The sequence below is a fragment of the Meriones unguiculatus genome, chromosome 15 (assembly GCF_030254825.1).
Source record: "Meriones unguiculatus strain TT.TT164.6M chromosome 15, Bangor_MerUng_6.1, whole genome shotgun sequence".
Lineage (NCBI taxonomy): Eukaryota > Metazoa > Chordata > Mammalia > Rodentia > Muridae > Meriones > Meriones unguiculatus.
Window position 1 is genome coordinate 33,897,494 of NC_083362.1, and position 13,821 is coordinate 33,911,314.

Sequence of the window (13,821 nt, forward strand, 5' to 3'; positions counted from 1 at the left end):
TTTAATTTTATAAAGGGAATCTATCAAGAAAATTGTCCATTTCATTTAGATTTTCAAATTTTGTGGCACATAGACTTCTGTAGCAAGGCCTAACGATTATTTGGATTTCCTCAGTGTCTGTTGTTATGTCCCCATTTCATTTCTGATTTTGCTGATTTGGATAGTGTTGCCTGCCTATTAGTTAGTTTGGCTAAGGGTTTGTCTATCTTGTTGCTTTTTCTCAAAGAACCAACTTTTGGTTTCGTTGATTTTTTGAATAGTTTTGTTTCTAATTGATTGATTTCAGCCCTGAGTTTGATTATTTCCAGCCCTCTATTCCTCTTGGGTTTGTCTGCTTCATTTTTTTTTTCTTGTGCTTTCAGGTGAGCCATTAAGTAGCTTGTATGAGATGTTTCAAATTTCTTCTTGAAGGCACTTAGTGCTATGAATTTTCTCAGCACTGGTTTCATTGTGTCCCATAAGTTTGGGTACATAGTCCCTTCATTTTCATTGAATTCTATGAAGTCTTTAATTTCTTTCTTTATTTCTTCCCTAACCAGCTGTCATTTAGTAGCAAGCTCTTCAGTTTTCATGTGTGTGTAGGCTTTTTGCTATTTCTGTTGTTGTTGAGGACCAGCTTTAGTCCATGGTGGTCAGATAGGATACAAAGTATTATTTCAGTCTTGTATGTGTTGAGGCTTGCTTTGTGACTAACTATATTGTCTGTTTTGGAGAAGGATCCATGAGGTGCTGAGAGGAAGGTAAATTCTTTGTTGTTTGGATGAAAGGTTCTGTAGATGTCTGTTAGGTCCATTTGATTCATGACCTTTGTTAGAGTCATTGTTTCTTTAATTTCTGTTTTGTGACCTGTCTTTTGTTGAGAAGTCTGCAAGTGACCTGGATCCAAATGAGACGCTCACAGGTTGTCTGCTCTTTCCTCAATGTAGATGTTCTGGCTTCAGCTGCCCCTCCACTCACCAATTTTCAAGTTTGAGATCCTCTGCCCCTAAGATACGGAGTGCACTGACCACTGCCATCTTGGATTGATGATTTACTGTTTTTTATGTTCCATCTTATCTTTTCCCCAAATGAGTGCAAATTGAATTGCCCTCCAAGTTTATGATGAATTGTTAAGGAAGTGAATATGTCACACACAACAGGAGTGGGCCAAATCTGAAGGCCCACATAGTGTTTTCAGAAAGAATTACTTGCTAAAGAAGCTGTGTTTTTTTCATTTCAGTGTATTTTACTTTACATCCCAAGGGTGCCCTCTCTCTTCTCTTCCCCCAGTCCTTCATTATCCTCCTTTCCTCTTCTTCCCCTTTACCCCAGAAAAGGGGAGCCCCCCTGTCATCCTCATCAACCCTCCCTACTGTATCAATTTACATCAGGACTGGGCATATTCTCATCCATGGAGAACAGGCAAGGCAGTGCTGTCAGGGGGAAGTGATCCAAAAGCAGGCAATAAAGCCCATGTGAGAAACAGCCGCCCACCCATCTAATCACCAGGCACTCCATTTGAAGACCAAGCCACCCATCAGCCACATATGTGCAGGGAGCCAGGTTCAGATCATGCATGTTCTGTGGCTATTGTCTCAGTCTCTGTAAGCCCCCACGGGATTGGGTCAGTTGTCTCTGTTGGGCTTCTTGTGAGGTTCCTGTCTCCTATTGGCCCTTCCATCTTTCCCCCAACACTTCAGCAGGACCTTCAGAATTCCATTCCATGTTTGGCTGCAAATCCGAGCATCTATCTCAACCCACTGCTGGCTGGAGCCTCTCAGATAACAGTCAAGTTAGGCTCCTGTCTGCAAGCATAGCCGAGCATCATTAATAGTGTCAGGGGCTGGCTCTCTACTGTGCGGTTAGTCTCAGGTTGGGCCAATTATTGGTTGGACTGTCTTTGTTCTCACTTTATATCTGCACCTCTTGTAAGCAGGGTAAAATTTGGATCAAAGGTTTTGTCCATGATCTGTTTTTCCCCTCCTTCCACTAGTCCTGCCTGGCTAGGGGGTGGTCACTTCAGTCTTCATGACCCTTCCCCCGCTCCATGTTAGGAGTCTCAGCTAGACTAGCTAGTCTAGTCTCAGCGAATCCCACCCACATCCTCCCAGGAGCCTCCAGCTTGACAAAGATGTGTCCCCACTCAGTTTCCCTTCTTGTTTCCAGCCATCTCAATGCCCACCCTCATTCTCCCAACATCTGAACCCCAGCTATGTTTCCCTCTCCATTCCATCTCCTGCCCAGTTCCCTCTCTTTGTTCTCTTCTGCTGTCTATTCTATTTCCCTTACTGAGTGACATTCCAGAGCCCTCCCTTGGGCCCTCCTTGTTACTTAGCTTCTTTGGGTCTGTGGATTTTAATATAGTTATCCTGTACTAATATCCTGTCTAATATCCACTTATAAGTGAGTACATACCATGTGCATCTTTCTGGGTCTGAATTACCTCACTTAGCATAGTCTTTCATTAGACTGTAGTTCAAAAACCTGTATGCCACAAAATTAGAAAATCTAAATGAAATGGATTGTTTTCTTGAAAGATACTGCTTACCAATGTAGTAAAAATTATTGTAAGTGGTTTTAACTCTCATTCTTCTCCTTCCATTCTATTTCTCATGATATTTCTGTAATTTCTTGGCAATTTGCCCTTTTTTATTACTCAAGGTTGTAGGATAATCTTTTTTTCCATTAAGATGTTCAAATTTCTCAAAACTGTGGTTTGGTTTTTGAATTCTAGAAGTTTGACCTGAAATAAGCTTTTAGTTTGTTCCTGATTTCTTGTAAGCACAGTTGTTCTTTCTTATCTTGCTGAACCATTCAACTAGTCACTGATTCCCTTGTTTATGCAAGCAGCAATTGTACTGTGTATCAATTTCTGTTATAGAAGATCGTAGATCATAGTCACTGTTCTTTTGCTGTGAAGAAATATCATGACCAATGTCACTCTTTTAAGTAAACCACTCAGTTGGGTCTTACTTGCAGTGTTGGAAGAGTCCATTTTCATCATTGCAGGGAACACAGCGTACACATGGCACTGGAGCAATAACTGTGAGCTACTTCCTGATCCCCAGGCCAAGACAGACAAGAGGCCTGGCATGAACTTTTGAAACCACCCAAGGGGCATTCGTCTTCCAAGAAAATCATACCTACTCCAACAAGGCCACAACCTCCTAATCTTTTAATCTTTCTCAAATAGTGCCACCTCCTGATTACAAAACATTCAAATATAGGAGGTTATGGGGTCCATCCTTTCTTAAAGCAGAACATATCCTAATCCTAGTTTGGAGACAGCAATGGGAACTCCTACCTTTAGGGTTTACACTTCCTCATTTCAGATTTAAGATGTAATGGTACTACTTATGCTGTAGCTGAACACAATCATCTACTTGAAATAGATATGTTATGTATCCTTGGAATTATAAAATACAAGTGAAATTATGATATGGTAAATAAGGGACTAGATTTTCAAAGTTTTGCTTAGATATATCTTGTGGTCCTGTGACATTGAAGTTGTACTTTCAAACTACATCCTCACTGGTACATGACATACTACATCCTCACTGGTAATTCAAAAACACTAAAACAAGCTAGTTCCTCCAGCAAAATTATGCAAAGTGAATACTTGCTCTTTCAATGTACAGGTAGGTACTCTTCTAGAGAAGAGTACAATGTGTTATCATAATTGTTTATAAAAGAAAACTTTTTTTTCATATATACGGTTTCCTGGATGCCCTGGTACTAGCTCTGTACACCAAAGCTTGAACTCTTTTAAGGGAAACATGTAACAAATAATCTTATACTTCATGTTTCCTAACATATGCATGAAAATTCCTTCACACAAGAGCTTAAATTATCTTCTAACTTGATGTTACTTTTTACTGCAACTGACAAACAAAAACTCAATCCATGTCCACATTAGAGCATGATGCCAAGGGTAGACAACTGTGTAAGAGAATTCACTATGCCTACATACATACCTTGGATACCATAAATATCATCATACATTAGTATTACCATAATCTTCCATGGAAGAGCAACTCGGTGTTAGTAGAATGGTTCAGTCCCTGCTCAGCTGGTCTAATGGCCAGCCATTTAGTTTTGAAGACTATTGTTGCTCTTTAGCTGTGCCAGAAATGACTGGCAAAGAAAAAAATATATAGCAGCAACAACAACAACAACAAAAGAAATCTGCCTCATGGGTTCAAGAAATTAAAGCAAACTTGACAGTCTGGGTAGCAATATTATAATGGAGCAGGATAAAGGGATAGTTGGAACTGGCTTCCTCCTGGCTCTGTCAAAAGTCTAATTGATAATCATTAGACTTTATAATATACATGAGAAATACATTGCAGGTCTGAGGCTACATCAACAATTTTGTCAGATAAGATTGCTGAATGTTTATAAAACCAAAAAACAGAAATTTCTGGATTATTAGAGTAGGGATCCCTCATCTTCATTACAGTTTGTGGGAAATTAGGCATGATGCTCACTTTCTTTTCTTACGCTACATTTCAAGGTGTGTTTATTTTAGAGCCTATATATCTTTGGAGTACAATACCAGTTTGGGCTACTCGTGGCAGCAAGAGCATTGACTTCCTCTTTCTCCTTATTCAAGATATGGCTTTACTATGTAGACCATGATAGATAGGAACTCACTACATAGCCCAAGCTGACCTTGAACTCATCATGATTCTCCTGCCTCAGTCTTTTAAATGCTGGAATTAGCAGAGTGTGTTTCCTACCCAGCTTACTTGTTAGTTTTTAGTTAAGTGGACTGTTTTCTAGTTGGGCATAGTTAAAGCTAGGTATCTTCATCCTATATCTAGTCTGATTTTATTTTCATAGAGCATTTCATAGAGGGGTCATCTACTGAAACACATTTTGGGGCTTTAGTTCATCATATGGAGATAAAATATAATGGGCGTCACAGTGATAATGACAATCTGGACACAATACTTTGTATCACTGGTTCTTAACTGTTGTTAAGCTATAGTTGATGATCTAGGACCAGTTCTATGTTAAAATTAAAGAAAAAGCATGAAGCCATTCTCCTTCAGAGCTAAAAGTGAAATGACCTGGAATTTATTTCCTGCAGGCGTTGGTCTTTCTCTGATGCCTTTGCAGGAGTCAGTGGCTACAAAGAAATCAGGAAGCATAAGGCCTGGATAAACCCAAAACACAATAAATGAGCCTCAATGTGTACAGTATGGACCCCAAAGGAACCATTTCCTGATGTTTTGTCCTATCAGAAATGCAGCCTCATTTTCATGGTCTTTAACACCTATCTTAAGTGCTAATCATTCATTCACCTAAGTCAGATGCCAAGCCTTCACTAGTTTGAAATTAATAGTCCATATATTTTAAATATATTTACCACATTGTTTTCTACTGAATGAATATAAAGCTGTGCATCTATTTATGACTTCAATGTATTTAGTCATTCATTAACTTATTTAAGTAAAATGTATGGTCATTTAAAGGGAAATATTAAGGAAATCATTCAGTAAACTATAAAAATCATAACAAGTATCATTAGAAAAAAAGGCTCCAATTAATTCTTACATACTGAGCAGCCTATGCCAAATAAAATGTAACATTTAACATTGCAGCCCCCCCCCAAAAAAAATTACTAGATTCAATGATTATCACATAAGTTGTGGGTTTTCCAGTTATTAATTGTGACTTTGGCAAGTCTTTCTGTGCCTCAGTTTTCTTTTTTTTTTAATTAAATTTTTATTTTTTTATATTAGTTACAGTTTATTTGCTTTGTATCCCAGTTGTAGCCCCTCCCTTTTTCCCTCCCAATCCCACCCTCCCTGCCCTTTTCTAAGTCCACTGATAGGGGAGGTCCTCCTCCCATTCCATCTGCCCCTAGCTTATCAGGTCTCTTCAGACAAGGCTGCAATGTCCTCCTCTGTGGCCTAGCAAGGCTGCTCCTCCTTCAGGGGGTGGGGAGAGGAGGTTAAAGAGCCTGCTATTGAGTTCATGTCAGGAACAGTCCCTGTTCCCCTTACTAGGGTACTCACTAGGATAATGAGCAGCCATGGGCTACATCTGAGCAGGGGTTCTAGGTTATATCCATGCATGGTCCTTGGTTGAAAAACAGTTCATAGCAGCTTTATTCATAATAGCCAGAACCTGGAAACAACCCAGATGTCCCTCAACGCAGGAATGGATACAAAAATTGTGGTACTTTTACACAATGGAATACTACTCAGCAATTAAAAAACAAGGAAATCATGACATTTGCAGGCAAATGGTGGGAACTAGAAAAGATGATCCTTAATGAAGTTTCCCAGAAGCAGAAAGACACACACGGTATATCTTCCCTTTTATGTGGATACTAGACTATAACATAGGATAAACATACTAAAAACTGTAAGCTAAAGAAGATAAACAAGAAAGAGGACCCAGGGTAAGGTGATCAATTCATCTTACTTATATATTATATAAGTAATATATTATATATTATAATATTATATATTATATTAAGTAATATATTACTTAGAAAGACAAATGGGATGGACATTGGAAGTAGGAGAAAACTCATAACAGGAGAAAGGGCCTCTGAAAGACTCTACCTAGCAGTCTATCAAAGCAGATGCTGAGACTTAAAACCAAACTTTGGGCAGAGTGCAGGGAATCATATAAATGAAGGGGGAGTTAGTATGACCTGGAGAGGACAGGAGCTCCATGAGGACCAAATATATCTGGGCACAGGGGTCTTTTCTGAGACTGTGCCTCAATTTTCTTATCTATAAAAACTGGAAAGCATAATTTCTATCCGAGTTACAGAAAAATCAAACTGTACCAAAGAGATCTCTAACATTACATGCTATTTTTAAAAGTGTGTAGGAGCCTATTTCACAAACTGGTTCATCGTAGCTTAGATTCATGTGGAAATTTATCTACATCACATATGTTTGGGGACTCAACGTGTGAAGTATCTGATTTGGTTCTTCACAAACATCTCAGTGAAGCAAACATTAAATTTTGTATCCAGGCTTGATGTATTTTTACAAAAACATCATTCAATGTAGAAATGTGCAGGGAGAAACCTACATTGAAAAGTAGGTTTAGGTTTACAGGTGTGATTATAGATGTATTTTTTGTGAAGTTAAGCTATAGCCCTAAACATGAACACTGAGCAACAGACAGCCTGGAGGAAACAAAGGAAATGACATTTCTTCCAAGGTAACCTCATGTGTGGGAGTTCTGGAAGACAGGCATTGCCAAGAGCAAATGATAGCCATAGCTTAGTGGACAGAGAAGGAAGTGAAATATGATATCCTTAGCACCCAAGGGCAGGTCATCCAGGGCTTTGTCATGGTAAAGGGCTTGCAATTTATTCTAAATGCTTTGAAATACTACTTCATTATATATATGTAAAATTTGTTTCTCTGTGTTCATAGGGCAATTGGGGGAAATCAGGAAAATCCACTAGAGGGATGAGAGTATACTGTTGGACATGATGTCACTTTGCAACAACCCTTTGACTTTCTCCAATATGTGCTTTAGTCCTTTAAGCCCTTATATATTACCTCAGATGGTTTATACATCATCTACACCCCCAAGCCCCATGCTTCATGCTCTGCTGCAGAATTTTTATCCCTCCTGCTGCCACATTGACCCTTGATAGGTTCTTGAGTAGAAACCTATTTTATTAAGTCCTAGAATTGTCCACAAAACGTGTTTCATAAATATTTGTTAAATGGTAAATATATGTCCAGGGGTTCTTGGCAGTCGACTACCTTCAGAATTAAGTAGGTACTTTTAAAATCTCTCCGTCAGAACCATGTCTCCAGGGGCTCCACTCATGCTGCTCATTGTCTTTCCTGTAGAAGGTGCTGGCTGATCCTGATCACTTAATGCTGAGAACCAAGGAAGAGGACTGATACAGCAGTGTTTTCCAGGACTGTCATACCCACCTTCTACTTTAAATGCCTTTATCTGTTGTCTTTCATGATTATTGAATGCACAGCATGAACTGCAATAGTTAACTGGTCTTAACGTTATTTTAAAAGTAATTAATTGAGGAATCTACATTTGTTGGCACTGAGGAACACAGCACTGTGACATTTATTTTTTTAATCTATTATTTATTTTTTGGCAATATCATACATGTATGCAATGTATTTTAATCACACACACACACACACACACACACACACACACCTCCAGCTCCTCCTAGCCTTTATTACTGAGTCCAATTAGAGCTTCCAATGTGGACGTGGGTTTAAGGTCAACTGCTGACTCGTGGGCAACCTATCAGGGGGCAAATCTCTGAAGAAAACTGACTTTCCCTACCCCCTGTATCCCCAGTAATCAACTACTAAATAGTCTGCTATTATGGGTGAGGCTCAGCCCCATTTCCATTCATGATGAAATTTTGATTGGCTTTATCTGAATGGTGTGATATTTCTTATCCAGGTGAGTAGTTTGCACTGAAGAGGTCCTTCTAACTAACTTTCTGATAGACGACTATCTTCACTGGACAGGTGGAGTATAAGGGCTTTCATTCTTTTAAAACAGCTAAGGACTCCCAAAACAAGGAAGGAATTAGACCACATTTTCTTCAAGTTTTGTATTCAGAAAGCCTGGAGTGGTATAGTGTTTAAATGTTTTGATTTTGTAAGAGGAAAATCTTGTTTAATTCTATAATAATGTGTATATTATAACATGATTTTAAGGCACCTGATTTAGACTCAAAACTAGAATGTTGAAGATAATAACAATAAACAAAAATCAAACCAAACTGGGCTTAGGGCCCAGGAAAACTCGCCAGATGCCAAGAATTGGGCAAGCAATAAACTAATTATAGAAATGAGGCAGGAGTGGATGGGACTGTAATATATACTTTATAGCATCATCTCTGCTGACGAATTTTATTGAGATGTTGGTCTTGTGGGTGGAGTTCCTGGGGAGTTCATTTCAATGACAAAGTTTCCATGGATTGCCTTCCTGACATGTACGTCATAAGCATGCAGAAATATACAGTGCTCCTCCATTGTGTGAGAGCTTTTATAATGCTGTAAACTATTTGGAAACAAACAGACCAGAAGTAAAAATAGGCATTCCTAACAGCTGTAACTGAAGTTAAAAGGAGAGTTTGCAGTTTCCCAGGATACTGAAATGCCATATGATTAACATAAACAAGGGAGGAAATCCTCTTAGTGTTCAGGGGTGTGTGTCTAATACCACGTCTAATACACATGTTTCCTGTCATTGAAAAATAGTCTTTAATATTTTAAGAACATTTTAGGGCCTGACTATATTCTGGGTGTATTGTTTCTTTTAACAAGAAAGTATAAGAGCAGAGTACAAGTATCAGGAGAAGCCTATTCCAGTCCCGTTTTCATCACAGGAGGAATGTGTGTGTGTGGAAAGAAATAGTCATTCCCAATGCTTTAAGAGTTCTAGAGCACTGGTTTTTAACTTTCTGAGTGCTGCAACCCTTTAATACAGTTCCTCATGTTGGGGTGACCCACAACCATAAAATCATTTCTGTTGATACTTCGTAACTAATTTTGCTACTGTTTTGAATTGTAATGTAAATGTTTTTCTGGTGGTCTTAGGTGACCACTGCAAAAGGGTCCTTTGGTCTCCAAAGGGGTCATGAACTACAGGCTGAGAACCACTGGGCTAGAGGCTGTTATGACAAGCCATTTGTGATCAGAGATTGAAGCATTTCCTGTAATTGAGGTATTGAGGGAATGGTAGCTTTCTAACCACAGAAGTAAATGGGATTTGTGTGAAATGTCCAGAACCTTTTATCCAAATATAACAAGCCAAAGCATTACTTTATGTCTAATAATGTTGGCTAAATTCAGGTTAGGAGCAAAGGGAAATTGTGCTAAGGCCATAAAGACACTTCATTCTGGGGCCTTACTTTAGTCTGGAGTCTCACCACAGCTACAGGAAGAGTGATCCCCTTTGGCTTCTCTCTTAGGCTCTCCTACTTCAATAATAAGCTGTAGAATACATGAGCCGTGGAAGCCTCTTTAAAAAATGTGTGTGTGTGTGTGTGTGTGTGTGTGTGTGTGTATGTGTGTTTACCTGGAGCTAAAGTTACTGGTAATTGTGAGTCTTCCAGTACTAAAAACCAAACTCATGTCATTCAAGAGCAACAAGTGCTCTTAACCTCTAAGCCATCTGTGCAGCCATGTAGAGGATTCTTCTCACCAATTTTAGAGCAAGTTTTTTCTCTCCCTCATGCCTGGAGTTTCTTTTTGCCATCTGCTAAGTAGCTACACAGTCATTAGAAACCAGGGGAAGATACTCCCCAGAAGCACACTCTTCCTAAAGGCAGTGGCCGGGATAAAACACTGCAGTGGGTGGAGTTTAGGGCTTTCCCCAGCTCCTTCATGGTTTTGCTCTTTACTCTCATTGACTTATACACACAGGGCTCAGTAGCTCATTAGAAAGCCTTGTCAAGATCAGTAATTACCTTCTCCATCATCCTTGGGACTTGATATCACAAAATAGGCAAATGCAGAAATGTCTGGGATGCCTGTTTACCGGTACCTGTGCTTAACGTCTCCTCAGAGGTGATGCTGCCCACCTGCATGAGGCACCGGCCTTTAATGTGCTCAAGATGGAAGGACTGTCCTGGTCCAAGGGTTTAGTTACTAAAACAATTCACGTTGGAGCTATGCCCAGGATGCCAGGCAGATAGTCTTAATCAAATGCAAATTAGATACAAACTGGGTCATGCTATAAAATCAAGTCTATCACTGAAGCGTCAGTATTTACAGTGAACTATAAAATTGGAAATAAGCCTGGGAGCTACCCCAAGGAATTGGTAACCTTCCCCTCACTTAAAAATTCAGCCTTCCTAATGAGCCCTACCTGATATCTGACGGCCCTGTACACTTCCTTCCCTGAGAGCTGTAATTGTGCACTTGTAGCCTCCATTAAATTACTTGCTGTTATTCAGTTAAGATATTTTTCAGTACAGTTGTGTAAATTGAATGGAAGTGAAGCAACAATTGTATTATAAACTGCTTTGGGAGGAGAAGTTATAACATTTTTTTTCTCCTGCATTCCCCTCTCACCAAAACAGTCCCCATCTTCTCTCCAGCATTTGCATATTTGGCATCATATAAAAATAATACTGAATGAGGAAATCAGCCAATTTGCCTGCCCACTAATCTGAGTGGGTTTTTTTTTCTTGTTATTGTTTTGACAGTAACAAACAAGAAACCCACGCAAGCATCTATCACGAAGGTCAAGCAGTTTGAGGGCTCCACATCATTTGTCCGAAGATCCCAATGGATGCTTGAGCAGCTCCGCCAGGTTAATGGTATTGATCCGAATCGGGTGAGTGAACTTTCTAATGCTGAGGAAAGGAATTCTCCTCACAGGATGACTCTGCTTTAGCACAGTGGGGGTGATGGTAGTTAGAATCACTCTTACAAGGCTCTTTATATTTCAGTTGTGTGATTAAAACTTCCCCAGGTCTTTTCCTTTTCTAAGGAAAATTATAAATCTTTCATATTTGGTAGAGGAACCCAAGATAATGCATACAGAAAAATGCTGTCTCCAGCAATGTTTATTAATACAGGGCAGAGTTCAAAGAATTGTGTCCCTGGCTATCTGTTTGAAAACCCAAGGCTTGTCAGAGTTTCATTTGCCTCCTAATACCAATAAATTAATGGCACTTTAATTAATAGAATTAGGATTCTAACAGAAATATGTTATGGTTTCAGCATCTACTCAAAAGACCCGTTCCATTTTGTGTGTACCTTTACAGTATCGCAAGATATCAGTGAAGTCCTGAAGTAACAAGGGGAATTTCTTTTTTGACCTTGAATAAAGAAATTAACAAATAACAATGCTGAAAACTTAAAGGAATACTTTTATTCTAGTAATTGGGCAGATACTATATGGTCAGATCTCTTGACTACTGCAATGCTACTATCCTAGGGTAAATACCTAAATACAGTACAGTTTTATTTTCTTGACAGACACATGCAAATTCTCCATGAATTTGATTCCTGGCAAATATGAATTTATGGTCCATTTATTTTGGGGGGGGTATTGTTTAGCCTTTACGCATCTTTTGGCAGGGCAGAGTTCAATGCAGAAGTCTGTGAAGGTCATGATCAATAGTTATTTCACTGTCTTTTCCAGGATTCTGCAGAGTTTGATTTGTTGTTTGAAAATGCCTTTGACCAGTGGGTTGCTACCACTGCCTCAGAAAAATGCACCTTCTTCCAGATCCTCCACCACACCTGCCAGAGGTACCTCACAGACAGGAAGCCAGAATTTATTAACTGCCAGTCCAAAATTATGGGAGGTAAGTGGGAACTTACACTAACTGTTTTAGCCATCCCATTTCCTGACACTCATTTTCATATAAGAAATTGGATGTTGAGCAAACATAATTAAAATCAAACAAAAGCATCAAAATTCTCAGAATTAATTGACATTAAAGATATTTTATATCACATCTACAGGCAAAGACATACTTTCAATCTTCTACTAAAGATGGTCTTTTTAGAAAACACTATCTACTTAACTAAAGTGGTTTGTACTATGAGAATAAACCTGTGCTTCCACTAGAAAAGCTTTTCAGTTTGATCTCTTTGCTCCCTTTGATACAATTCTGTTTCAGAACTCTCTTCCGGGTTCCTTCCTCCTATTTTTCTTCTCAAGATGTTTTTCAAATTCTTCCTGTTACTGACCTTACTGTCCTTTCTTGTATTACTTTTTTTTTTTTGATCACTGAATTAAAATGCTTGACAGAAACAACTTAAGGGAGAGAGGATTTATTTTGAATCATAGTTCAGAGGCATACAGCCCATTCACGGTGGGAAAGACTTTCAAAGTTAGGGTGCCTGGAACATCTGAGTCTGTGAAGCAGAGGTAGCCTGTAACCTTCAAATTTGTCTATCCCCCGAAACATAAGGTTCCGCAGCTGCAAATACGCGAACTGGAGATGGTTTTTCCATCACATGAGCCTGTGACGGGCACTTCACGTTCAGACCATAACATTTTCTATTAAAAGCCTTTCTTCTTCATTCAGGAACAACATACAGAGGTGAATTAGTATTCTAAGCCAGGCCTCAGAGGCAAGTATTGACACTAGAAACAAAGAAAAGCATTTAAGGCCACATCTTCCTTTCAACTGGCAAGGCTTCTGGGAAACCCAAACTGCTGAAAATGTAGACCTTGCCATCACTCTAAATTAGGGGAGATTTTTTTCCTTTTTTTACTATTATCATTTATTACAATTTATTCAATTTCTTTCCTTGCTGTGGCCCCTCCCTCATCTCATCCCAATCCCACTCTCCCACCCTCTTCTTCTCCTGTGACCCTCCCTTAGTCCACTGATAGGGGAGGTTTTCCTCCCCTTCTGTTTGACCCTAGCCCATCAGGTCTCTTCAGAATTGGTTGCATTATCTTCCTCTGTGGCCTGGCAAGGCTGCAACCGCCCCCCCCCAGGGGGGAGATAGTTTTTAACATTGGTCTTTGCACTGACCTAGTTCACTGATTTAGAAAAGTATGTTGTTGTTTTTTTAATTTCTATATTATTAATTACAATTTATTCACTTTGTATCCCAGCTGTAGCTCCCTTCCTCATCTCCTCCCCATTCCACCCTACTTACCTCCCCTTTCCCTATGTCCCTCACCTAGTCCACTAATAAGGGAGGTCTTCCTCTGCTACTATCTTACCCTAGCCTATCAGGTCTCATCAGGACTGTTTGGATACTCTTTCTCTATGGCCTAGTAAGGCTACCTCACCAGGGGATGGTGATCAAAGAGACAGCCACTGAGTCCTTGTCAGAGACAGCCCCTGCTCCCCTTACTAGGGAACCCATGTGGAGACTTAGCTGCCCATGG

The 13,821-nt window shown here is 39.5% G+C and overlaps 1 protein-coding gene across 3 annotated transcripts in view; it reads left to right on the forward strand.

Annotated features, from left to right (window-relative positions):
* The window catches only part of Stxbp6 (syntaxin binding protein 6), a 247,991-nt gene that overhangs the window by 177,070 nt on the left and 57,100 nt on the right, over positions 1-13,821 (forward strand). For all 3 annotated transcript variants that reach the window (XM_060368316.1, XM_060368317.1, XM_021652412.2), the window contains 2 exons: positions 11,165-11,295; positions 12,109-12,274. In XM_060368316.1, the coding sequence (XP_060224299.1) occupies positions 11,165-11,295; positions 12,109-12,274 (297 nt within the window). The remainder of the gene's footprint in view (positions 1-11,164; positions 11,296-12,108; positions 12,275-13,821) is intronic.